Raw genomic sequence first — 25460 nt, 5'->3', positions numbered from 1 at the left:
CATATGCCCCTTTAATCTTAAAGGATAAGAAGGTGTTAAGCAATTGCAGAAAGCATTTTTCTGGCGGGTGGCTGAAAAGGTCATTCCACACCAAGTACTGATGCAAGGTTAGAGCTGAAAGCAAGTGAGTACCATGGGGGCACAGGCTGTGAGGATGGCCATGTCCTAGTGATATACAGGGCAGGGGCTGGGTTGTGAAAAGCCCTGTATGTCCTCCAAGGATTATATGCTGAACTCTGTGAGTAATCGCCATATGAAAAGGCAACCATCTTCCAGAATTTGAGGCATTTTCTGAAAGGAAGGTTTAGGACTGAGTAGTCCTGGGGTTCTTTGTTAGGAATAATGAAGCTGCTGCCAGGTAAACACGAGTCGGAGCCGCCTGCCCAGAATAATCAGTGGGTAGCTTTTCAGGCTCGGTGATTAGTCAGAAGAAATATCCCCATGAGTTCTGTTCTTAGGCTTCTTTTTATCAAGTCACAGATGCCTCCTCTTGCCTTTCTGCTAACTTCATTATCTCCTAAATGATATCAGCGTGATCAGGTTGACCATCTTGATGCTGTGATCTGTTTTATCCCTGAAAGCCCTGCAGGACAAGTTTGAACTTGCTTGTGTGCATTGGAGGGCTTTATCTTTAGCCTTGCCTTGATCTAATCATGTCTAGAACTGTTCTGCCAGTTTTGCTTCAGCCATACAAATGCATTGTTCTTTTCTTTCACACTCTTGACATAGTTCCACTGTGAGAGTCCTCTTCTCTATTTACTGTTCCAAAAGACAACCCTTCCTGTTGTACTTCAGTAGAAGAAACTTGGAACTTTTGTTCTCAAAAAATGCACTGGTCTTAAAACCTGAAAAAGTATGTCACACAGTGATAATTTTAGATTTGTCCTTAAATACCATGGTGCTGTTATTGTTAAGATTGAGATGGGTGGGAGGTGAGGTGAGGATCTTGAGGCAGGGAATTAGGAAGGAGATTTGTAAGTAACCAATGGTTTTGGATTTCTGATAAAGAAGCTTCTGATTGAGGAGGATGGTTGGATTCTATTAGTTCTGTGTTCGAAATGCTGGGTTTAAGGTGGTTTTTGATATCCAATGTGTACAAACCTAGTAGGCAACGTGGAGCTCAAAAGACACCTCAGCCTGAGATAGGGACTTGGGAGTGACACTTAAGGCAAAGGCTAATGCAGTAGCTTGGACTAAGCTGGGTGGTGTTTCCCTTTCCTGGACCTCTGAGCTTATTTAATTTTCCTGTCATCTCTGAGGCCTGAGTTAATTCAGGGACAGAGGTGGTGGCATAACTTGGCCTTTTAAAGTACCCATCTTTCTGAATTGGTCCTGTTTTCTTTCAGTGCCAGCTCTGGGAAGAAGAAGAAGGACTGGGAAGGAGCATGTCTAATTGCAGCAGGGCCTCCATACACGTTGTAACTTGAATCTAAATGTCTCCCTCAGGCTCATGTATTTGAACCTAATCCCCAGCTGGTGGCACCATTTTGAGAGGTTGTGAGGCCTGACTGGAGGAAGAGGTTTACTGAGGGATTATAGTTTAGTCTTTCTTCTGTACCTGTTCTCTATTTCCTGGTAGACCATGATGTCCAAGAAGCCACACACTCCTGCTACTAAATGTCAAGCAGCTCCAGCTGGTGGGGCCTTCCTCATAGTAATGGACCTGCTGAAACTGTGAGCCAGCATCAATCTCCCCTCCCTTAAATTGCTTCTGTCAGGCATTTTGTCAGAGATGAGGTATAGAAATATAGACATATAGAGATAGAATTGATACTGAAAGTTGGTACTGAGACGTGTGTTTTTTGCTGTGATAACTAGGACCATATGGTTATTGGGAGTTTCAGTTGGTTTGTGAGAGGATTATGCAAGAGTTTTAAATTCTGGGGTTGAAAAGAACTAGCAGGCAATGAACAAAAATTAATGGGCTAATTTGGAGGGAGTTTTGAAGGCTAACATGCTGAGAGAAATCAGGCAGTGAAGGCCAGCTTATGAGCTTTCAAAGACACTTTTGGGAATTGGACTAGAGGCCACTTGGGTTATCTTCTGAAAAACAAACAACTGTGTTTTACCAGTATTTTAGAGATCATGAGCTCTGCACTGGGACAATCAGAAAGGTACCTTGAGGTCAAGACTCCACTCATTGTAGCTTCCAGATTATAAAACTGAAGACCCAGCAGAAAGATTTTTTTTTAAGTTCTTTTGTTCATTTTTATTAATTTATTTGAGAGTGACAGAGAAAGAGAAAGAGATAGATAGATAGAGAGAGAGAGAGAGATTGAGAACGGGCGCGCCAGGGCCTCCAGCCACTGCAAACGAACTCCAGATGCGTGCGCCCCCTTGTGCATCTGGCTAATGTAGGTCCTGGGGAACCGAGCCTCGAACCAGGGTCCGTAGGCTTCACAGGCAAGTGCTTAACCGCTAAGCCATCTCTCCAGCCCAGATTTTTATTTTAAAAAGGAGTATCATGCAGGTAGTCCTGCAAGTATGCTGAGATTTATCACCTAGGGAAAAGCTTTCCCAGTTTCAGCCACTTAGATGCTGTCGAGCCATCTTGCAAGGGGACCAGGTTGTACCTTGAGCTGACAACAGAATTAGATGTCATCCACATGATGTTGGTTTTGATGGAGTCATAGAGACTTGCACTATAGTTACAGAAAACAAGCTGGTGAGGGCAGGCACAATGTAGGATGTTGGAGAATCCAGAAACATGTGATCTTTGCTATGGAAAGCTATAGGCACTGAGTGGAATTGGTCCAAGAAATCACCTGTATGTGTTGTAAATGATAGGGTCATAAGGGGTGAAGTTTCCTCAATCCATTGATCCTTAATTAATACCACCAAGTGACTTGAATGTCTGTTTTGGTTGGGTTTTGGTCTTTCTTTGGTTTCTTCTTTTCTGCTGTGTCCCCATCCCTTCCTTTTGGAGTGCAAATGTGCACTCTGTGCCATTGTATATTGGATGTGCTTTTAATTTAATTTAACGTATATATGCTCACAATTAAGAAGTTACCTTGTGTCTAAGTAGTGAGTTTGGACTTTTGAACACTATTTGGACTATTAAAGCTATGGAGAGTAGGTGTTAGACTGAATACAAGTTTCATTATCAGTTAGCTATGCACGAGGGGAAGAATATTATGGTTGAATTTGAAATGGCTCCAGGAAGCTCATGTGTTTGAAGACCTGTCCTTAGCATATGATGCTGTTTATGGAGGTTGTGGGAGGTCTTCCTGGCACTGCGGATGATTCTTGGAGCATTATAGCTTGGCTGTTCTTCTAGTTCTGTTTTCTCCTTCCTGTGACCACAGTGTTGAAGCAGCAACCACACATGTGTTTTGTCATGATAGAGCTGCTTCGCTTGCCGTGACTTCCCTGCCATGATGGTCTGTACACTTACCTTCTGAAGCTGTGAATCAAAATAAACTCCTTTCTTAAGTGTATCTGTCAGGAATTTTGTAGCAATGAGAAAAGTAACCCATACAAGTTTGTTCTGGGGCTAAGATGGTGAGAGATAACTTGATCATTGAAAAATATCTGTGTTATGTGATTGGCCCTGTTTTTCTCCAGTTATAGTCGGAAGAGGAGAGCAAGTGGGAAGGAGCCCATCCAATTAAATGAATTCCTACATGCATTGTCTCTGTTCACATTCCATCAGTAGGGAAGTGTGTGGCTTCATTTAGTTGAAAGAGAAGCTGGAAATGTGGTCTGTAGACTAGGCAATAAAGCTGGAGGCAAAGGCTGTGTTCCTGCCTATGACATTAATTACTGGAGAAGAAGTGGAGTGGGGCAGGATGAATTGGTTGCCTTAATACTCTATAGGTATCTTCTATGCATATGATATACTGAGGGCATGGAAGGAGATAAAAAGAGGTGGCATAATGTACCCATCTAAGGGCAGAAGTCTGAAGATGCAAACACTTAAAGACGGAAGAGGAGATAATTAATTCTAGATAGAAATAAAATGGAAAGCAGGGAGGATGTGCAATAGGGAGAGGTTCTTAGGAATGACTGTCTCTTCATGAGGAAGCAGCATTCAGAATCTGACTCTGGAGCCAGACTCAAAGGGTTTAGAACTTTCACTCCTCCTTATTAGCCATGGGGCCTTGGGCAAATTTTTAATCAATAGTTTCTTCGGTTTTCTTTCATGAAAAGTAAGGATAATGGGGTATTCATCTTGTGAATTTCTTTTTGGTGTTTAAACAAATTATCATATTTAAAGCCTTTATAACAGTGGTTGCATTATTTACTACCTTTTATAGCTATGAGCTGGATAAAGAATGTCAAAGATTGAAAAGAACAATCAAAAGTACAGATAATCCTGTCTTTTTACCCATCCTAAGTGTGGTGGTTTGAATGTATGTCATCCATTGACTCAGGTATTTTTGATTAAGATTAAACTTCTTGCTGGAGGAGGTGTGTCATTGGGGGTGGATCTTGAGTTCAACTCTAGCAGTGTAGAGAGCTACTTGGACCTCTTTTGTTCATGTTTGTGAAGACGGGCTGTTTTCTTTCTGCTGTGGATGTATGTACAGAAGTGAGCCAGCTACTTCCACCATGATGGAGCTTCCCCTGGATCTGTAAGCCTGAAACAAACGCTTTCCTCTCGTAAGCTGCTTCTGTTCAGGTGTTTGTTCCAGCAACAGAAAAGTAACTACAACACCTTGGTTCATGGCTGACTGCAGTATTAACAGCTTAGCACACCTACTGTGTGAAAACTCAGCACAACTCTGAAATCATTGGAAGTGAAGATTCACACACCCAAAGAAAGCTAAATGTCTTTAAGCCTCACAAGAGAAATGTATAGTTGTGGAGAAACATGATAATGGCTATCAGTTTGGGAGGAGGGATTTCAGCAACTCTGTTGTCAAATTCTTTCTTTGGTTTCTGTGTGATGTTCTCCAGCTCCCCAAATTTTAAGGGGGGTATGTGTTACAGGATTTCCAAAGAGGAAGTGAAGAGGTAAGAAATTGACTTTACTAACTTTCTTCAGAGGAGAGGAATTCTAATTTCTATAACTTGCTCTGGAAACAAAAGGAAGTGGAGGGAGGCAAGCAGGAGAAGGTCAGAGAGACCTTGCTTTTCTGCAGGCCTCAGTCTTCTGAAGCTCACAAACATACAGCTGCCGAAGCCCCACGCCTTGGGGCAGTGTGTTCGTGTCCCATCAGGCACACTGTGTTGCCTCATTAAAACCCTTTAAAGTAAGACTTTAGTATTATCACCAATGTATCAAAGAGAAAGTGACCCATAAAGAGGCCACCTGACTGAGCCTCTGTCACAGAGTTTTTACTTGATTTCCAAAGCCATCTGCCTAGATACTAAACTTTTTTTTTTTAGACTTCTTTTTTTGGTTTATTTTTATTTACTTGTTTGAGAGAGACAGACAGAGAGAGAAAGAGGTAGGGAGAGAGAGAGAATGGCAGCGTCAGGGCCTCCAGCCACTGCAAACGCACTCCAGACACATGTGCATCTGGCTAATGTGGGTACGGGGGGAATTATACCTGGGTCCTTTGGCTTTGCAGGCAAGTGCTCAACCACTAAGCCATCTGTCCAGCCCTAGATATTAAACTTTTGAGTGGTTAAATATATGGTGCTGAGCAAGCTGAGATTGTAGAACTTTTCACTTCAAATCTTCAATCCCCTCGTCTATTAGATATTTACGGTTCCTGCCTCATTATAATATTACATAGATAAGCTGGGAAATCCCCAGCACATTACTCAGCATATACTCACCAATTCTGAGTCCACAGTGGTGACTAATGACACTCATAACATCAATTTATCAACGTTTTTATTGAGTTAAAAAGCAAAAATGAGTGATCTGCAAGTAGATGAGTAACTGAGCACACTGGCTTGCATTTTACTCACTGTAATAGTAAAGTGCATTTTCAGCTTACGTGTGCTATGTGGCTGAGGTAGATTTTCCAGTCAAGATTTTGGGGTTTCTGTGGGTTCTCCTTTTCCCTCTTAACTCTTATAGATGAGCAGCTAGGGTGGTCATTTGCTTGAGGAGTCTGTCAAGAAATTATTCTTAGCCAGGACACCTCCTGCTGTTGGCACCAGCCCCGTGGAGACAGTGTGCCTGCTGGGTTTTCTCACTCGGTCTCTTTGTAACCACATTCTTTGGTCAAATTGAAAGATGCTCAGCAAGTGCAGTCTTTTACATTTGATATTTCTGCCTGCCTAATGCGGATATTGTGAGGATTAAACAAGATGTGAGGACCTGTCACATGTCAAAAGATAGTACGAGGACTTCAGCTGCTGTGTTCCCTGTGCCTGGGCTAATTTTACTTTGCAGAGGACAGAAAGTGCTGTCATGAGTTTTATTGCATGCTGTTTAAATTTTTTCTCCTTAAAGGAAGCACTTATGTCCCTGCTGAGCTTGATCCTTCGTAGAGAATTTTTGACCTAACCTGTTTAATAGCCATGAGCCCATGAACTCATGAACTCATATCATTCAGTACCTGGGTTCTAGAAAAAGAAATAGGGCTGAAGATTACATATTTGCACATGTTAATTAACACAGTCATTTCAAACTTGAGAGGTTCTTCTTATCATCAGAAATCAATTATAAAAATATCAATACTGGCATGCATATACTGGCACCTAGAATTTATTTATATTTTATCCTCATAAACCTTAAAGAGCTGCCTGGCTTTTTGATGTGGCCTGTGAATATTGAGTACTGAAAAGCCACGGGTGTTCTTCCAATTTTAGAAACTCATTTTGGAGATAGATCAGAGAATAATTTCAAGTGTATAATTTCCTCAAGTGAAATGAGGCATCCCAACATGCCTTCAAATACATGCCAGGAAACGTAGAATTCATGTTTTTTTCTCTGATAAAGGCAGTGCTGCTATTTACAGTTAATGGTTGACCAGAATTTTAATATTGCAGCCTGGAAAGTAGGTTTTGTGAGTCAGTTTCATACCTTTGAATTATTTGACGTTATTAATGTAAGTCTAACATAGCCTTATTTAGAAAGAAAACATATTCAAGTAAGATAAACTCCAAATATTTTATCATGAGCAAAGTAAATAACTGCAATTCAGTTCTTTCCTGTGCTGAATAAAACACACTCTGTGAAATGGAATGCACTTTACTCTCTAACACTTCTGTTTCCTCTTTTGTTCACTAACAGAGGCTTGTGTATTACAACTAAATGCTTATGGGTTGTGTAATAGATTATGTGGAATCATTATACACACACTCACTCACATAAACACATATATTAGTCTAGACTTAGTATCTTCCTTTTTAAAAACTTTTTGTATTATTTTTATTTATTTATTTGAAAGTGATAGAGAGAGAGAGAGAGAGAGAGAGAGATTGATTGATTGAGGGGATATGGGTGTGCCAGGGCCTCTAGCCACTGCAAACAAATTCCAGAGCTTTTTCACTAAGCCATCTCTCCAGCCCAGTATCTTCCTTTTTAACCAAAGTGTTCAACTGTGAGTTGGAAAAATGTAAAACACATGCATAATTATTTGACTGGCTCAATCTAAGCTCAAGGAAATGTTCAGTTTTACTCATCTCAAATAAGAATGAAGCAGAGAGTAAACTAAACCCTATAGCTATTTCTTTGAGGAGTTTAGAGAGTGACACAAGAGAGGAAAATGATCTGATATAGAGGAACATCACTTAGGAGCACTAATCTGTAACTTGAAGTACCTTTGAAAATCATCCACAGATACTTAGCACAATGCTTGTGCTGTGTCTTCTGGGTCATCAAAGAAATGCTCAATCAATTGTCCTACAGAGAAATCTGTGTGATTATTTATATTTTGCACCTTGTATCTTTTTAGTTAATAAAATCTTTAATGAAACATAAAAATTCAGTGTATTAAAGGTAACAAATTAAACAGATAAGGTTAAGGGAAAGAAAAATAAGCAGATATGCTTAATATGAAGGTCAGTGGGGTTGCTGGAGGTGAGCTTTTTGTTAGCCTCTCTGCTTTCTGAGAGCATAGCTGCAAAGGGTCAGGCTGATCTCTACAATTCTAGTTGCAAAAAAGCAATATTCTAATTTCTCAAAGGGATCAAAATTCTAAAGTGTGTTCTTCCAGTGGGATTTTATATTAGTGGCTATGGTTTATCTAGGAAAAATGTCTTCAATATTATTTTTCATCAGTTTTAGAGAGTAGTTTTCTTGTAGTGTTTTTCCATACAAGCCATAAAACACACATCAGTGGAGAAAAAGACTCATGAGCCTAGCTTAGTGTACTGCAGGTGGGCAGCTTTGGGAGATCTGGCTGACTGCTGGGTGTAAATGGAAGTACCTAGAGAGACAAAATGGGATTAATTCTTTAAATAATTGGTAGAAAATATTTCTGATATGTTCTTGGTGGAGAAACACAAAATATCATCCTGTGTTGGTTTGAATCAGATGTCTCCCATAAACTCAATGTGTTTTGAATGTTTGGTCCCCAGCTGGTGGCAGTTTGGGAGATGGAGCCTTGCTGGAGGAGATGGTTTTCAGGGCAAGCTTTGGGTGTTAAAGCCAGCTTCCTCTTGTCAGCGTCAGCTCACTCTCTTGCCTGCTGTCACAACTAGTGATGTCCAGCCTCGCTCTACCATCTTTCCCCCTGCCTTCATGAAGCTTCCCTTTGGGACTGTGAACCAGAATAAACCCTCATCAGCTACTTTGGGTTGGGTGATATGTCTCAGTATCACAGTAACTGTAACAAACTCCATATATGTAATTCTGGATGCAAATTTAAGGACCTTAACTCTGTTGTATTTGAAAGCTATCTCTGTGCTTTGTAAACTAGATTAGGAAGGGACCAGATTCTCATGCTGCTATTGAAGTAAAGGCTCTGAGTGGACCTTTGCTTTTGAGTAGATAACAGGTTCCATCTCAACCTGAAGGCCATACTTAGAGCCCCATGATAGGGAAGAAAGCCACATCCTACTTATGTGACCTAATAACACAATCCCATGTCTACTTACCTGGGAAAACCAAGAAGCTTATTTTTTTTTACTGACTCCAAATTCATTCACAATAATGTCGATTCTCTAAACATTTTATTATACTTACATTGACCAAATCAGCATAATCCACAAAAGAAATGTCCATGTGGATGGAAATCATGAGGAGCTAGAACTTTTAGCCGAGAGAAGAAACTGTGGGAAAAAAGAAAGTGGGACTTTTCAGATAGGACTCTGCTGTTTGGAAAAGGGAGAGGCTGCTGGGAATTCAGCTGCCAATGAGGAAATGACTGCAAACTAGAGTTGAGGGTAGACAAAGGCTCTCTACTGAGAAGGGAGGTCCTCTTCCTAGACATGCAACCCACAGGTTACTGTGTGTGTGTGTGTGTGTGTGTGTGTGTGTGTGTGTGTGTGTGTAGAAGCCATACTTTGTTCTTTCTTTGCATGCTTTGTGTTTTCCCTCCCTCCTTCCTTCCCTACCTCCTTCCTTTCTCTTCCCTCCCTTTTTCTACCTGCTCTTATCCTTTCACTCTTCTCTGTCTTTTCCTTTATCTTCTACTTCCCTTTTTATCCCCCTCCCCTCTCTTCTCCTTTTGTCTCCCCTCCTTTTCTCTCTACTCCCTCCCTCCCTTTTTTCCTTCTTTCTGCTGTACCTTCAATAATTTATTGTGACAAATCTTGATAGCAGGAAACACCACCATCAAAGTTTGTTGTGCTTGCTTATTTGTTAGCCAATGATGACTTTTTCTGTAATTCTGTAAAGTCTATGTTCTTTTCATATGTGGCCATTGAAGTTCCTGCTTAGTTGCTTAGTAGGGTACTGTTCAATGCATAGATAAACAGAGATTCCCTTAGAGAGTCTCTTGAAACCAGTAATTCTCCTGTTTGCCAAAGACATACAGATTTTCTAGGTCCTCTACAGGTGGGATCATGGAGGCTTTTCAGGACATTAATAAGCACACAAACAACTTTGAACTTTTTGTGTGTCACTTTCTAGATCCCTACACATATGCACACACACTGTGGACTAATTATTCCTCAGTGTTTTTTTTTTTTCTCTTAAGCTTTTTGGTTGGCTTAATAGTGTGCATGTGTCATCTAACACATCTAGTTCCTGTGAGTGTCTCTGATTGACACTTCCAGGGGAAGAAAAGGCTGACCCCAATGGGTGAGCACCAAGTCAGGTCTGGGAGTAATGAAATGTAGAAAGTGACTAGGTCTAATCTATTGTGTTTCATATTTTGGAATTATGTAAAGTCTTTTTCAGTATTTTTAAACTATCAAATTTAGTTTTGGAAAGGTCAAGTAAATTGTATTATTAAAAGTGACAACCTTATAAGTGAGGTCTTCCAGGGAAATACCAGATTGACAATTAATGCCAATTCTCATTGGAAATGGGAACTTCAAGCAGCTTCAACCTCATTGTGTTCCTCTGTGACCAGCTTTCACTATAATGATAGCCTGCTGGTTTCCATGTCAGGGGGCAGGTCACAAAGCTTTCTTTCTTCTGAGAGCCAAGTGCTTTCTTGAATATATACTGTACACAGTATTGCTATAAGTCTTTCCCTAATTTCCATACTTCTGGAACAGTTGATTGTGACCAGGCTGCTCATGATGTCATTGCTTGTGGGGAAGAGACTGCTCAGAAGTCCTGGCTATGGCTGTGCTACTGATGTCACTCCAGAACATGCTTTGTAAGCATGTTTTAAAAAATGGAAAGCTGAACCTACCAATCTCCAAAGTCCAGTTGCTCTAGAACACTTGCTATTAGCTAATGCATATTGTTCTGCACCTGTCCTCAATATACAATTTACTGCACCTTTCCAAAACTAAATTTGGTTGCTTAAAATTATTTAAACTGACTTTACATAATGCAAAAATATGAAACATAACAGATTGTACCTGGCCAATTTCTACTTTGCATTAGTTTGAAAAAGAAATATTACCTCTCCCACATAACCTTCAGCTTAGAATAAGTTAGTCTAAAGAAGTGAGAGATCTTATACAAAATAAAAGGAACTATATTGAACTAAATTTAAGTCCCAGAGATGATTGAAAAGGTAAAAGTGACATTATAATGGGTTCATAGCATTTCAAAGGGTTGAAACTTCAATACTGATATTTATTTTAAAAACTTTATTTTTATTTATTTATTTGAAAGAGAGAGAGGGAAAGAGGAAGAGAGAGGGAGAAAGGGCACTCCAGGGCCTTCAGCCACTGCAAACAAACTCCAGATACATGTGCCCCCTTGTGCATCTGATTTACATGGGTCCTAGGGAATCGAACCAAGGTCCTTTGGCTTTTCAGGCAAATGCCTTAACCACTAAGCCATCTCTCCAGCCCCAGTATTGATATTTCTTGAATGGCTTACTCTTTTAAATGCTATAGCCACTGGACTGTTTAAAAGATCTTTTTTTAACTCATTTTCCTATTTCTGTGAAATTTCATATCCTTAAATAGTTCACCTTTATTTCTGAAATGTATTACTAGAAATATATTTATCTGTCCATACTGATTCTTTCATGTTCATGAGAGATTTATATTTATACTAAATATTTCCAACATGGGAAAGGAATCAACCAAATACACCCAACCCAAGGCTATTGTAGACAAAAAAAAAAAAAAAAAAAAAAGGAAGATTTGGTGCCACAGTGCTCAGTGACAGTGTTAAAGGCAACATCCATATAAATTAACTTTCACATGTTTGAAGTCAAACTTCTGAATTAAATTATTTTCAAAGTGACTCTTTTTGTTGTTGTTGTTGTTGTTGTTGTTTTTTGATTTTTCGAGGTAGGTTCTCACTCTAGCCCAGGCTGACCTGGAACTCACTATGTAGTCTCAGGGTGGCCTCGAACTCACGGCAATCCACCTACCTCTCTTTCCCAAGTGCTGGGATTAAAGGTGTTCATCACCATGCCCAGCTTGAAGTGACTCTTTTTTTAATGATACTAACTATTTCTCTGCTTAATCAGGAGGTTAATGTCTGTCTGTTCTCTGTGGCAGATGGTCGTTTTGAACAGTGACTCCTTTGTCTTGAAAAACACGATGGTCACTGATCTGTAGGCTGCCACAAACATACTGTAGAGCAAATATCTGTAATCCCAGTGCGCATGCCTCCAGTGTGATTGAGGTGTGAGGTAGAGATAGGAGGCTGTCCCGGAAGATCGTAGGTCAGCTACCCTGATGTAATAAGCATCAGAGAATATCATAGAGACTGTTTCAGACAAGGTGGAAGGCCAGGGTCAACAGCTGAGATTGTCCTCTGATCTCAACATGCAGGCCGTGCACACTCAACCACACTCACTCACATAAATAAATATTGGAACATGATGAAATGTCTTTGTGAACATGTATTTTGGTTTTCTACAGAATATTTGTGTGTGCACTTCTCTTTTTTTTAAAGTCCCAACTTTTTTTTAACTTTTTAGTTATTTGTTTGAGAGAGAGAGAGAGAGAGAGAGGCAGAGAGAAGGAGAGAGAGAAAGGACACACCAGGGCTTCCAGCCACTACAAACTCCAGATGCATGCGCCCCCTTGTGCATCTGGCTTATGTGGGTCCTGGGGAATTGAACTGGGGTCCTTTGGCTTTGCAGGCAAATGCCTTAACCACTAAGCCATCTCTCCAGCCCCACTTCTCTTTCTTATTCATGTGTCAATCAGGTGAGACAGTCAGAGACATGATTGTATTAAACTGATAACTATTATAAAATATTCAATGCTTTAATATATTTTTGGTAAAAATGACAATCCTTTCCTGAGATTTTGCTGTGAATTTTTATTACATGATGAACCAGGCAATGACAGTTATTGAAAACTTTTGTCTTTTACATGATTTCTTATATTTCTCTAGAGAGATGCATTATTGGGGTAAAGTTGCTAATCAATTTTTTTTTTTTTGCAAATGGAAGAGCTATATATTATTGAGTCCTCCATGCTGATATAATATTCAGATTAACAGCTGATTCCTTAGTCTTGTTTTCCTTGGTTTAGTGAGGTCTTTGCAGACTCTGGAAAAGGAAACAAGGTGGCAGTTATTTAAATATTCTCCTGAGTAAGTGCTGAGTCACTTTTACTAGAAACTCAAAATGAAGCTTTTCAGGTTCTTGAAATTTATTGCGAAATGATATTACAGATTTTCTTTTATCTTGGTATGTGTAGGGTGTGTGTGTGTGTGTGTGTGTATGGGGTGTGTGCGCATGTGTGCACGTGTCTGTACTTGTATATGAGCAGGCACACATGCAGAAGCCAGAGGAGGATATCAGGTGGTCTCCTCTAAAGCTCTTCTACTTTATTTCCTGGAGACAGTTTCTTTTCCTTCCTTCCTTTCTTTCATTAAGTATATAATTTGTGTGGATACATCATGTGTTGGTATCATCATTTTCCTTCTCCCTGCCCCCACTCCACTGAGGGTCCTCCTTCGTGGCGCTGCTGGTATTCACCGTGGGGTTGTGGGTTATGAGATGTGAGAGCAGCAGCCAGTCATTGTGCAGGGGGTGGAGTGGCAATGTCCCAGGATATTCCCTCCCACTCTGTGGCTCTTACATTCTTTCTGCCCTCTCGTCCACAAAATTCCCTGAACCTTGGTCAGTGTGCTTTAAGTCTACTGTAGTGTTGAGCTGTCAGCAGCTTCTGGATTTCTGCTTTGGTGCATTTTGAGTCTCCTCAGTGTCTGTCTCCAACACCCTGCACAGGTTGTCAAGCTCACCATGGAAGCAGCGCTCTTGCTCATTTGCCCAGTTCTTCTGTGGCTTCACTTGGGCCCTAACTGCTGTGCTGGGGGCATTTCATCTGCTAACAGGGAGTCAACTGTCTATTCTTGTCTTGATAGATTTTGGTTGTCCTCAGTTCTCACTGCTTTCTGGAAAAGAAAAACAGTTTCTCCAATAGAGAATGAGGTTAGGATAAGTTAAAGGGGATGAGTATTGTTAATTTAGAGAGATGTTGATGGCTGTAGCCTCACTTTTAGACAAAGTCTAGTGGGAGCTTCTCATTGGAGTCCATAATCTTGGACTCCATAGGATCCTCACTTGATTCTCAGTTCTAGCCATGTTTTCCTTTCTACTGAGTGGATCTCTTAGCCAATCAGAGAGCCATTGGTTACCACCTAGGCTGTTTGCCCCTCTTGCACATGTGTGTACATCTTTTCAGGCTGGTTGTATTCATATAGCAGTATCCCTTGCTTACTCATAGTCTTGTTGGCCATTTTCCCTCAGCAGCTCTTATAGCTCTTTCTAGCACCATACAGGCTAACCATCTCGGAGATGGTTTCCTTCCGTATTTGGCCAAATCTCTTTGTGTTTGTAGCATGTGGTGTGGAGACAGTTTCTTACTGATCGTGGAGCTCACTGATTTCCTCCTAGGCTTGCTGATCACTGAGCACCAGTAATCTTCCTGCATGGTCTCACTCAGGGATGGAGTTGCAGGCATGCACAACCATGCCCATTTTTTTTAACATAGGTACCTGAATTAAACTTGGGGTTCTCATGCTTGCATAACAAGAACTCTTACTTCCTGATCCATCTCCAGATTTTCAACTTAATTTAAAATTAGATTTTCTTTAGAAGAGTGAACTACTTCTGTGCTATGGGGTGATTAGAGACAAACCATATGCCTTAGCTACTATTGACAGGTGTCACTAGAAACAGTCAGCAATAAGTTGGTACAGTTGTTGATCACAGTTCTTCCTTTTCATTGTTCCTTTCCCCTAGTTCCCATTATAATGATTTTGCCTTTTACTTTTTTTCCCTCCTCTTCCTTCAGAATTCTGTTATGTGCCATAGATTCATGTTAGTCTTTTTACTTAAACACAAACAATGAGCTTTCTAAGTTTTTCTCACCTTTATGGGAAATAAATATGTATTTAGATCTTTGCTTGGAAGAGCTAAATGCTAAGTCATAACAGTAAGCTCTCCACATTTTTTTTTTTTTCTGCAGACAGTAGACAAAGGTGATGAGAAGGCTAAGTATCAAATTAGTGTATCTTTGGAGTGTATTGTGTTAGAATGCTTGGTTTTAAAAATTGGTGCTTGAGTTGCTTACTTGAGTTTTAATTAAAAATTGTTAAATGAATTTTGGTTTGGGATTAGGAAACAATTTACAGTAGTTTCTGAAATGTCCCTAAGCAGCCTTCTGCATTTTATAATGTGTACTTATGTGAAGTGGCATTCACAGTATTGGAGATTATAAAGTCAAAATATTAATCAGTTCAGAGAAACATGGAAGATATTCTTTGTGTTGCACTATCAGATATTCAGTCAAGATTTAATTCTGTTTATTTTTTTCTTTTATTTGTATGTGTGGTATACATGCATATATATATATGTAGGCATATATAAACATGCATGTAAAAGCCTGTGTGTGGAGGCCAAAGGTCAACGAAGGAGGTCTTTCCCAATCACTTTGTCTTAGTTCTTCAAATTTCTTTTAATTGACAATTTTCTTACATGTATTTAATATATTTTGCTCACATTTTCTAATCATTACTTTTTCTTGCCCCCCTTTTCTCCCATGGAACCCCGTTTTTCCAAATATTTCACCTTTCACTTTTATGTCTTTTGTTTCTTTGTGCGTGCGTGTGTGTGTGTGTGTGTGTGTCAGGATTTCTCACTGAATCCCTAACTCATTGATTTAGTGAAACAAGCTAGCCAGCAGGTCCCAGGAATCCTTCTGTCTATGCTCCCCAGCACTGTGATTACAGGCATGCATCACCATTTGTGACCTTCATGTGGGCTGGGGATCCAAACCAAGGTCCTCATGCATGCAGAACATACTTTACAGACTGAACCATCTCCTCAATCCCAGTATTTAATCCTCTGTGTAGCAATAAATGAGCATATCCATCTCATTGGTATACAAACTACAAGTTTCCTTTATCCTGAAATAAATAGTAATATACATAAAAGAATTAACATAAATGTATCTGGTATATTATCAGTAACAAATGCTTGCTTTGTATACCTATGTTATGTACTTATATACCCTTGGTTTAAAAAAAAAAAAAAACTTCTTAGGCAAAAAGGGGTTAAAACAGAAAATATTTAAGAAGCCCTGTCCTGGTTGTTGTGGATTATAAGTCTCAATTTCTGTCTATGGGGAAAATATAAGAGATAGACTTGTCAGGATAAACTAAGTGGGCTTTTCAAAAAGTTCAGACCACCTTCTGCCCTCCAACTTCTTCACAGATGTTTATGGTTAAACTTACACTTTAAGAATTAAACTCTTTGTTATGTTGTTTGTTTGATAACTGTTTTTGACAATCTTACACATCCAAAATGAAATTGATCATGTTATTTTCTTTACAGGGTTGTGGCAAGAAAATGTATTCTTTTTTGAGAGGAACCAAACAGTTGCAAGTCCTAAGGTTTCTGGGGATCTCCATTGGAGTAACACAAATCTTGGCCATGATTCTCACCATTACTTTGCTCTGGGCTCTCTATTATGATAGACGGGAGCCTGGGACAGACCAGATGATATCTCTGAAGAATGATACTTCTCAGCACCTGTCTTGTCATTCAGTAGGACTGTTGAAACCCAGCTTCTCAAGGATCTTTGAACATACATCTATGGCCAATAGCTTCAATACACACTTTGAGATGGAAGAATTGTAAAGATTATCATTGAAAGCCAGGCATGGGGCTGCATGCCTTTAATCCCAGCATTCAGGAGGCAGAAGTAGGAGGATCATGGTGAGTTGGAGGCCATCCTGAGACTACATAGGGAATTCCAGGTTAGCCTGGGCTAGAGTAAGACCCTACATTGGAAAACCAAAAATAAAATAAAATAAAATAAAATAAAATAAAATAAAATAAAATAAAATAAAATAAAATAAAAAAGAATGTCCAAGAAGGAAACCACAAACGATTTTTATTGTACTGTTGAACTTTTAAGTACATAGTTATCTGTTTCAGAAATGTGTAGAGATAAAAATATTGTGTAAAATAATGCATAGGCCTAATTTTCTACTCTTTAAAATGAAGAGGGTAAAGTTTCACATGTCACTACCCAATAAAAATTGATGACTTTTATATGTGGCAGACAGAACTAATGCCCACTTTATAGCCTGTGTACAATTTTGTTCTATGCAGTTTTATTTTGAGGTGGTATAGTGTGATAGGCATTTCCTCATTCACCCATGGAAATCAACAGCATTTGGTAGTTTGGGATGTAGTGAACATTGATTAAGTTCCCCTGACTAGTATCAACACTATCAATTGATTGCTAACATAGGGGTTTAGACAGTACTAATGGCCTTTATTACTTGGTGATATATTGTTTGGAGGGTGACTAGATTATACATAACACTATTTTGAGATTGGTGACTACCTAAATGTGATGTTTTTCTGGTTATTAAAATGATCTTGACACATTGTCTTAAACTGATCAGGGATATATATGTATATAAGTCTGTGCTATGTCTGTATAATTCAGTAGATTTCACTTCTTATTTTATGAATAACAATTATGAAAAGGATTAATTTGTCCTGTATAGCGCCATTATTTTAGTCTTTCCTGATAATAGAGCTTTAAAATTATGTCTTGGTTCTGTATTACATTCATAAGTGTTAATTTAAATGCTTAACCACTAATTTTGAAAATTACCAATGTGGTACATTGGAATCATTATAATTCTGAATGTGGTCTGGGCTCTAGAAATTTTAACTACAAAATTTACAAATAGTTGATTCAGCAAAAAAAAAGATGCTGTTTTTCTCCCCAGGGAGGGCTTTTTTTTTTTTTTTGACAATCAGCACTTGAACAGAGCTCATATTTGCTTTTTGCAAACAAGAAGCAACAGTCCTATAGTTAACATAATTATAATTCCACAGACAATAGTGTTTTGCCTCCAGGAAGGTGCTTGTGAGAATCAGTTAAATAAGTGACAATTTAGTAGAGATTATCTTTGCTTTATTTCACTGATTAATATACTATGGAAATGACACAGATTATTAAATTTTTTACAAAAGTTAAACATATTTATTTGAAATGGGGAAAGTGCATTTTACTGTATTTTGTGTATTGTGTTTATTGCTCAGAATATGGAAAGAAAAAAAACCAAGTGTGAATAAATATTTTCTAGAGTGTAACAATCTGTGTTGATTTTATACATTGTAAACTATTTTACCATTGGAAAGATTAGCAAAGAGGGATATAAAAAGGAATGATTGAATAAAGAATAAATTCAGAACTGAACTAATCTATGTACTTGCTCATCTTGACTGAAAGAGACATGGTGCCTGTCTCTTTTCAAGCTCACTTTTTAGTAAATGATAGTGTCATTTGATATCATATAAAATATGCTTATTTATGTTAATTTCTCTTATTAATGCTTTCATAGCTGAATATGTGATTTTTTTTTCTTCCTGGGGAGATGTGAATAAATAGCTATTAACATGCTGGAGAGATGGCTTAGTCTTAGGTTAAGGCAATTGCCTGTGAAGCTTAAGGACCCAAGTTCAACTCTCCAAATCCGATATAAGCCAGCCACACAAAGCAGAGGTGAGCACAAGGTCAAAAATGCCCACTCGTTGGCACAGAGTCTGAAGTTTGATAGCAGTGGCTGAGGCCCTGGCATGCCAATTCTCTCCCTCCCTCTTTCTCTCTGTCTCTAAAATTGAAAAATTAAAAATAAAACAGCTATTTACCCTAATTAGGGTGCTGCAGTCACATTCATGTTGCTGGACACACACTCGACCAGAAATAGCTTATGGAAGGAAAGGTTTTTTTTTTTTTTTTTTTTTTTTTTTTTTATGGCTTACAGAATACAGGGAAAATACAACATCATCAATGACAGCAGAAGCTGGTTAACTTCTACTGATCCAAGCAGAGAACACAATCAAACAGCTAGCAAACTTAAAAGCCAGAGCACTAGCTGGCTCTGAACACAACCTTAGCGCTGGACTGTCTGCCCCCAGGGACATATCTCTTCCTCAGCTTAAGTTGAAAACTCAGTCTTGATCAAAACACCTAAGTCTATGGGACCATATATTCAAACCAGCATAGCTGAAGTCTAGCTTAGTGAACCAAAGAGTTTATTAAGGTTTCTTGTAGGAGTATGGGTGAAGGGTTACTTACAGGAGTATGGGTGAGGGATTGCTTAAAGATAGATGCCCACCCCAACGTGAGTGACATGAAGACTGCATCCCTGGAGTTACCTGCACAGCTTGTAGGGAGCTCTGCTGGTTGGTCAGAGTTTCTTTTCCTCAGCAGTTGTTTCTGCTTGTCTAACCTTGAAGTAGAGCCATGTAAGAACCAGGAGCTTGTCAGTTTTGTTTACTTCCTGATCCTTAAGGAGCCTCTCTCTGGAAAGGGAATGTTTCAGCTTGAAGGAAATAGCAGATTTTTATATGTGTTGTTAATTTGAAAAAAGAATAAGGGACTAGCCAGAGGCATTGGTTCACACCTGTCACCTCAGCTCCTGCAAAGATTGAGGCAGGAGGATCAGTTGAGCCTGGGAGTTCAAGGCCAGCTTGAGAAATACAGAGGAATTCTTCTTTTGAGAGGAAGAGAGAGTGTGAGACAGAAGAGAAAGGAGAGAGTAAAAATACATAGAGATGATAAATTGATAGATAGATGTAATAGTAAGGGTTCTCTAGAGGAACAGAACTGTTAGAATGAATTATGTTAAAAAGAGAATTTATTGGATTAGTTTACAGTAGTCCAGTAGCAGTTGCAGCTCTGAGAATCAAGGAACCAGAACCTGGTAGTTGCTCAGTCCATGTGGGTAGATGCCTCAGCAGTCCAGATCCGGCACGAAAGGCCTGGAGGCTTCTTGAGGAGCCGCTGGGTTTCGATCCACGCGGCTCTTCAGTTGACACTAGTCTGCAGTCTGCGCTGGAAGGCATCAAGCAGCTCCAGCAGCCAAGTGGAAGGAAGGGGTTCTTTTCAACCAGAGATTCGTGTATAAAGTTCGCACCTGAGAAGGGCCATTTGCTCTGGGGGAAGGTCTCACACTGAGGGAAGGACTTCCTCCTTCAGTTAATCCTTCCTGGAAGGAGCCTTGGAGACACACCCAAAGGGCTTTCTGTGGATTACTAAACACGATCAAGTTGACAACACCTTAACCATCACAGTAGATGATATAATGGATATGAGTATGCATGAGATGAAAACCAAGTTACTTGTATTCTCACGTCCCATAGTTTCACCTGTAATACTCAAGCAACTGAAATCACTGTTTTACTTGAATTGTTTACGTAATGATCCAGTTTGGTCACATCTCTTTTGAAGTATGTCAGAGACATAGAAGCAGCATAGATTATGTTTAAATTAAGGGGAAGAAAAAACAAGTCCTCAAAAATTACAGAAATTGACTTCTACATTTTTAGATTACACATTTTGATACATCACCTGATTCACTACTCTCTAGAATGGTCACTGTAAATTTAGACAATCATCCTCTATATAATACATTTGCTTAATGGGAACAAATGACATTTATAGCCCTGGTGCACAAACAGCCTCTTGTGGTAGCAGTGCACCTGGAATAATAAAAGGGCGAGCAACGTGACCACGCGCACTTACTGCTGCTGCGGAGCTCAGGGAGTTTGCACTTTGAGAACAGTGCAAGGAACTTTTAAAAGCATTCTTTGGTCAAATCACAAGTTTTACAATAAAAATTTAAAAAGATTACTTTTAGACTGGTTAATAGGGCAATTCAAAATGCCCTAGAGACTCAGAGATGTAAATTAGAGTTGATGTATCTTGTTAAGCTCTGTTGTCTAGGTTAAAGATACTTGTGATAACACAAAGCAAAGTAAATAAAGGAATATGCAGCGAGTGGGGTCATACTTAGGGAGAATAGGCTTTGAAAAGTGGAACAAGGCAGCCACCTCAAGGAATTGACCCACAAATAAAGTCAGGGTGGAAGAGAGAGGCTTAGTTAGATCTGAAAACTTCCCATGAGCCACAAGTCTGAGGTTTCAAGATGTACATTATTTTGAGGATATGACTTGTGGCTCAGGGTGGTTGGATAGAACAGGATTCTGGAGTGAACAACCTGGGAAAGGGTGCGTGCAATCCGGGCTTGGGGGGGCCTCACTCTGTAGCTTCAGTGGGAAGTCCCCAAAGCATTTTTCAGAAGAAATAATGCACGTTTCAGAAAAGTCACTGTTTTATCCAAGCACAGAGACTTGGGCTGAGGGGAATAGGGACTGTCACTGACCCAACCAATCCTTGGGGTCAGGACATCATTTACTTTAGTCTGGTGAAAGGGAGCCCTCTGGAGCTGTATGACTCTGCAGACCCTGGAAAAGGTTGGATTGTTTCTCTGTCTCTCTTCCTCCATCCCTCTATCCTCCCTTTTTCTTTCTATTTCTCCTGTCCCTCCTTTCCTCCTGAAGTGACATGAATGGCCTCACCTGGATAAAGGAAGTCTGGAAATAAAACCCACAAAAGTTGGCAGCAGATGGACCTTGGGGTGTACAGAACACAAAGAACCAAACTTTTTAGGTTTTTGCACTTGGTAGGCTGTCAATGGTATTAACCCAGATAGATGACTAGAGGAGAGTGAGTGTTGAAGTGGGCAATTAATTCAGTTTAGGATGTACTGAGTTGGAAATGCCTGCAGGATTTGCAGATGGAGATGTCTACAGGCAGCTGTAAATTCCAGTCTGGCACTCAGGAGAACTCACTGTGGAGCTTGAGAATTTTTTTTTTTTTTTATACATTGCCTTCCCATCTCAGGAAGCCTGACAGAAAATTGACTGAGAACCAAATCTCTTGAAGAGAATTTGAAGAGGGATGCTTCTAGGACTTCTTGTTACCTGAACTCCTATAGAGCAGTCCAATGAGGGAGAGTAAGAGAAGTGAATGTGCTACTGAATCTTCCCAGGAAAAAGGAGCTGCCCCATTCTTCTTAAAAAAGGCTGCAGGTTGCCATGTTGCTTCAGTAACCCACCTTATCATCCGGCGATTTAAAGGTGAATCTAGCGTAATTATACAGGGAGCAGACCTGGCGTTAAAGAAATTACCCACGTGGTAGATCTAGAGTATAAGGAAAATGCACACATGGTTGATTCAGAGAACAGAGGAAAATCATACATATAATTAAAGTAAGAAGTTACCCCAAACTATAAAGCAGAGGCAAGCAAAAAAAAAAAACATCTGGACCAAGATTCAGCATTTGCTTCCCTCCCACCTGCCCCTGTTCAAGCCAGGCTGGGTAAGAGAGGAAACCACACATGAGTGTGCAGGCAGAGATGAGAGAGAATCCAGAGAGACTGTTTAAAAAAGCAAAACAGGAAGAAGATGAGAGCCTTTATATGCAAAGGGAAGACCCGATTGGTTTGCAGCTTTGGAGGGTGCACTCTAGGTACAGTCCACCTGAGCCGAATATCTAGGAGGCGTGCTGAACTGCGGACAGCAAGGGCACTGCCCAGGTGTCTCGATCAGACACAAGTTCCATTTCTGCCAAGAGTTTCATTCCTGTGCCAGGGTGATGTGTCATGTGAGGTGGCACCTCCTGGTTCCCCCTGGGCCTCAATTTTAACTGAAATTGCCTAAAAGAAGCTAGATTTCTGCTAGTCTCCTTCACTATGTGCTGAGTTCTCATTCTAGCGCATCCCAGAACTGTGTGAAGGGGAGTGTTTGATATTATCTTAAAAGCTCACTTGTATCTTGTTTTTATATGGTAATTGCAGCTATTTCATGCATCCATGGGAGCCAAACTAAGTGACAGGCTCACCATGCAAAGTATTGAATACATATTTTCTGCTCTCCATGGTTTCCTTTTCAATTTGTAGACATCATCTATCCCATGTTACGAATAAAGAGCAGCAACCCAGAGAGACTATTGGTACATGCCAGCTTTCTACAGTTTGTGAGATTCAGCTCTTTCCTGTCATAAAAAGGCTGGATCCTCTTCCAGGTGACCCAACATTTCCAAGCCAAATGAATTGTCCTCCACTTTCTACTACTTCCTTCAAGGTAACACTTGCATCCAACAAATTTCATTCCTCCTACTGTTTTTCAGGAACAAGTCCAAGATATAAAGCTTTGATTGGTGCCAGATATTGCCCTTTCTGCTTATAAACTCTGGCCTCTTACTATTAACTAATCATGTACATACACACAGACACAAATTAGTTTCTACAATTAACCCCACTGAGGTATGATATATGCATATGTTATAACCCATCTTAAGTATACTCCCATAACACACATAAAGGAGTATCACAGTTTTCGTCTTGGGTTCCAGTGCATAATTTAGCCAGTTAAGGGGCATTGCTACTTACTAGAGAATCTCTGTCTCACTCTTTAGCGCCTACAGACTACAATTTACTTAAACCTGTCTTTGCAAACCAGAACTCTCCTACCTCTTTCCTGAGCTGGGACACTGTGATCCTTTCCTTGGTAATACAGCATGAAGACTTTGTCCACTTGATTTTGCTCACATCATGAACTTCACTGAGACTCTTCTCTCTAATATTCAACATGTAAGTCACAGCTCAGTAACCACTTCTGACACAAAACTTCTTTCCCTGCCACTGCAACCCACAGCAATCTTTCCTCTAGCTTCCCATTTATTCATTATTTGTGTTTTCCATTTTATGATATTATTTTCATTTATATTGTTTGCTGCATTTGCCTGTTTGATTTCCATTAACAGTGGATACTTTTTACCACTGTTTTTCTATTGAGTATTTTATATAGGCCTAGGCAATATTCTTATATATAAGTTGTGCATCTATTCACTATTGCATATAAAGTAATATACATATGAATAGCAGGAGAGTTAAATGGTTCTAAAACCATTATCCAATAGGAGTCCAATAAGGATAGACCACAATAAAGGATGTCATATTTTTACTTTTTAATTTGGACAGCAGACACTGAGTTATCAAGGGGTAAGTCCTTATTTAGCTACAAATAGATACAGATTGGATCTACAGAATACATTTAAAGCCTAGTCAAGTCTTATAATGTCTGAGTGAACTCTCAAATTGCACTTGTGGTCTAATATAATAGTGTGTTGGATTTATAAAATGCTTTTATGGAAAACCCCAGAATCCTTAACTCTTTCTGAATATATATATATATCATACACATATGGATGATACTACACATCTTGGCTAAGTGTACATTGCTAAGAAAACCCCTGGGGAGTGAGAGACTAGAGCAGGTTACTACAGATATTGCAACTTCATGTGATTCTTTTTTTTTTTTTTTTGAGGAAGGGTCTTGCACTAGCCCAGGCTGACCTAGAATCTACTTTGTACTCTCAAGCTAGCCTCAACCTCACCGTGATCTTGATACCTCAGCCTCCCAAGTGCTGGGATAAAGGTGCACACCACCATGCCTGGAATCTTTTATATGTCTAAAGAGCAACTTGGAAAAATGATGTGGTATCTCAAATCTCTGTGAAGGTGCATCTAATAATGCTTTATTTGCTCCTTTTATAATAAAAGTTGAGGTCAGTTTTGTACAAAAGATATACAGAGATAAAGAGATGTTAAAGAACAGCTTAAAATTATACAAGTCAATGATATTGCTGCAATTTACTCAGATTTGCTTAAATTCAAATATCCTGTTCTTAATAACTTCATAAGAAAATTATTTTAATAGACTCACAAAATCAGTTCTCAATTTTATGGCTATTATATGTTATGTTAATATATTGATTTATGAGCTGGAAAGATTGCTTAGTGGTTATGGCACTTGCCTGTGAAGCCTAAGGACTCATGTTCGAATCTCCAGGTCCCACGTTAGCCGGATGCACCATAGTGCAAGCACACAATGTCACATGTGCACAAAAGGGGGCACATGTGTGTGGAGTTCCATTGTCGTGGCTGGAGGCCTTGGCGTTCTATCTCTCACATATTTTTTAAAAAGGTTAGGGTTGGAGAAATGGCTTAGGGTTAAGACACTTGCCTGTGACCCCTAAGGACTCATATTCGACTCTTCAGATCCCACATAAGCCAGATGCAGAAAAGGTGAGGCAATACAAGGTTGCACATGCACACTAGATGGCACAAGCTTCTGGATTTTTATGGCAGTGGCTGAGGCCCTGGCACACCAATTCTCTCTCTGTGTCTGTCTCTTTCAAAATAGAAAAATACAATAAAAAAATTTTAAAAGGCCAGTCAGGGGCTGGAGAGATGGCTTAGCAGTTAAGAACTTGCCTGTGAAGCCTAAGGACCCTGGTTCGAGGCTCGACTCTCCAGGACCCACGTTAGCCAGATGCATAAGGGGGTGCATGCGTCTGGATTTCCTTTGCAGTGACTGGAAGCCCTGGCATGTCCATTCTTTCTCTCTCTCTCTCCCTGTCTTTCTCTCTGTGTCTGTCGCTCTCAAATAAATAAACAACAAAAAAAAAATTTTTAAAAAGGCCAGTCAGTTGGGCTTGCCTAAAAAAATATATATATATATTGATTTATGTTGCTACCTGGTATTTACTTAGGAATTTGTGTGACTATAAAATTCCTGCCCACTTGTATTATGTGTATGATTATACTCTTCTTTTATACATATCATATCAAAGATAAACTAGAGACATGTAAATGTACGCATTTATTCCAAGAATTTTAGAATTGTATATCCCA

At 39.5% G+C, this 25460-nt stretch overlaps 1 protein-coding gene across 2 annotated transcripts in view; it reads left to right on the top strand.

The window, feature by feature from the left end:
* The window catches only part of Tspan12 (tetraspanin 12), a 77781-nt gene extending 59670 nt beyond the window's left edge, over positions 1 to 18111 (top strand). For both annotated transcript variants that reach the window (XM_004658581.2, XM_045159901.1), the window contains one exon: positions 16224 to 18111. In XM_004658581.2, coding sequence (XP_004658638.1) covers positions 16224 to 16529 — 306 coding nt within the window. In that variant the 3' untranslated portion in view covers positions 16530 to 18111. The remainder of the gene's footprint in view (positions 1 to 16223) is intronic.
* The last annotated feature ends 7349 nt before the right edge of the window (positions 18112 to 25460 follow it).

This window comes from Jaculus jaculus, chromosome 10 (genome assembly GCF_020740685.1).
Source record: "Jaculus jaculus isolate mJacJac1 chromosome 10, mJacJac1.mat.Y.cur, whole genome shotgun sequence".
In the NCBI taxonomy this organism is placed as follows: domain Eukaryota; kingdom Metazoa; phylum Chordata; class Mammalia; order Rodentia; family Dipodidae; genus Jaculus; species Jaculus jaculus.
This window is presented reverse-complemented; position numbering and strand designations above follow the sequence as displayed.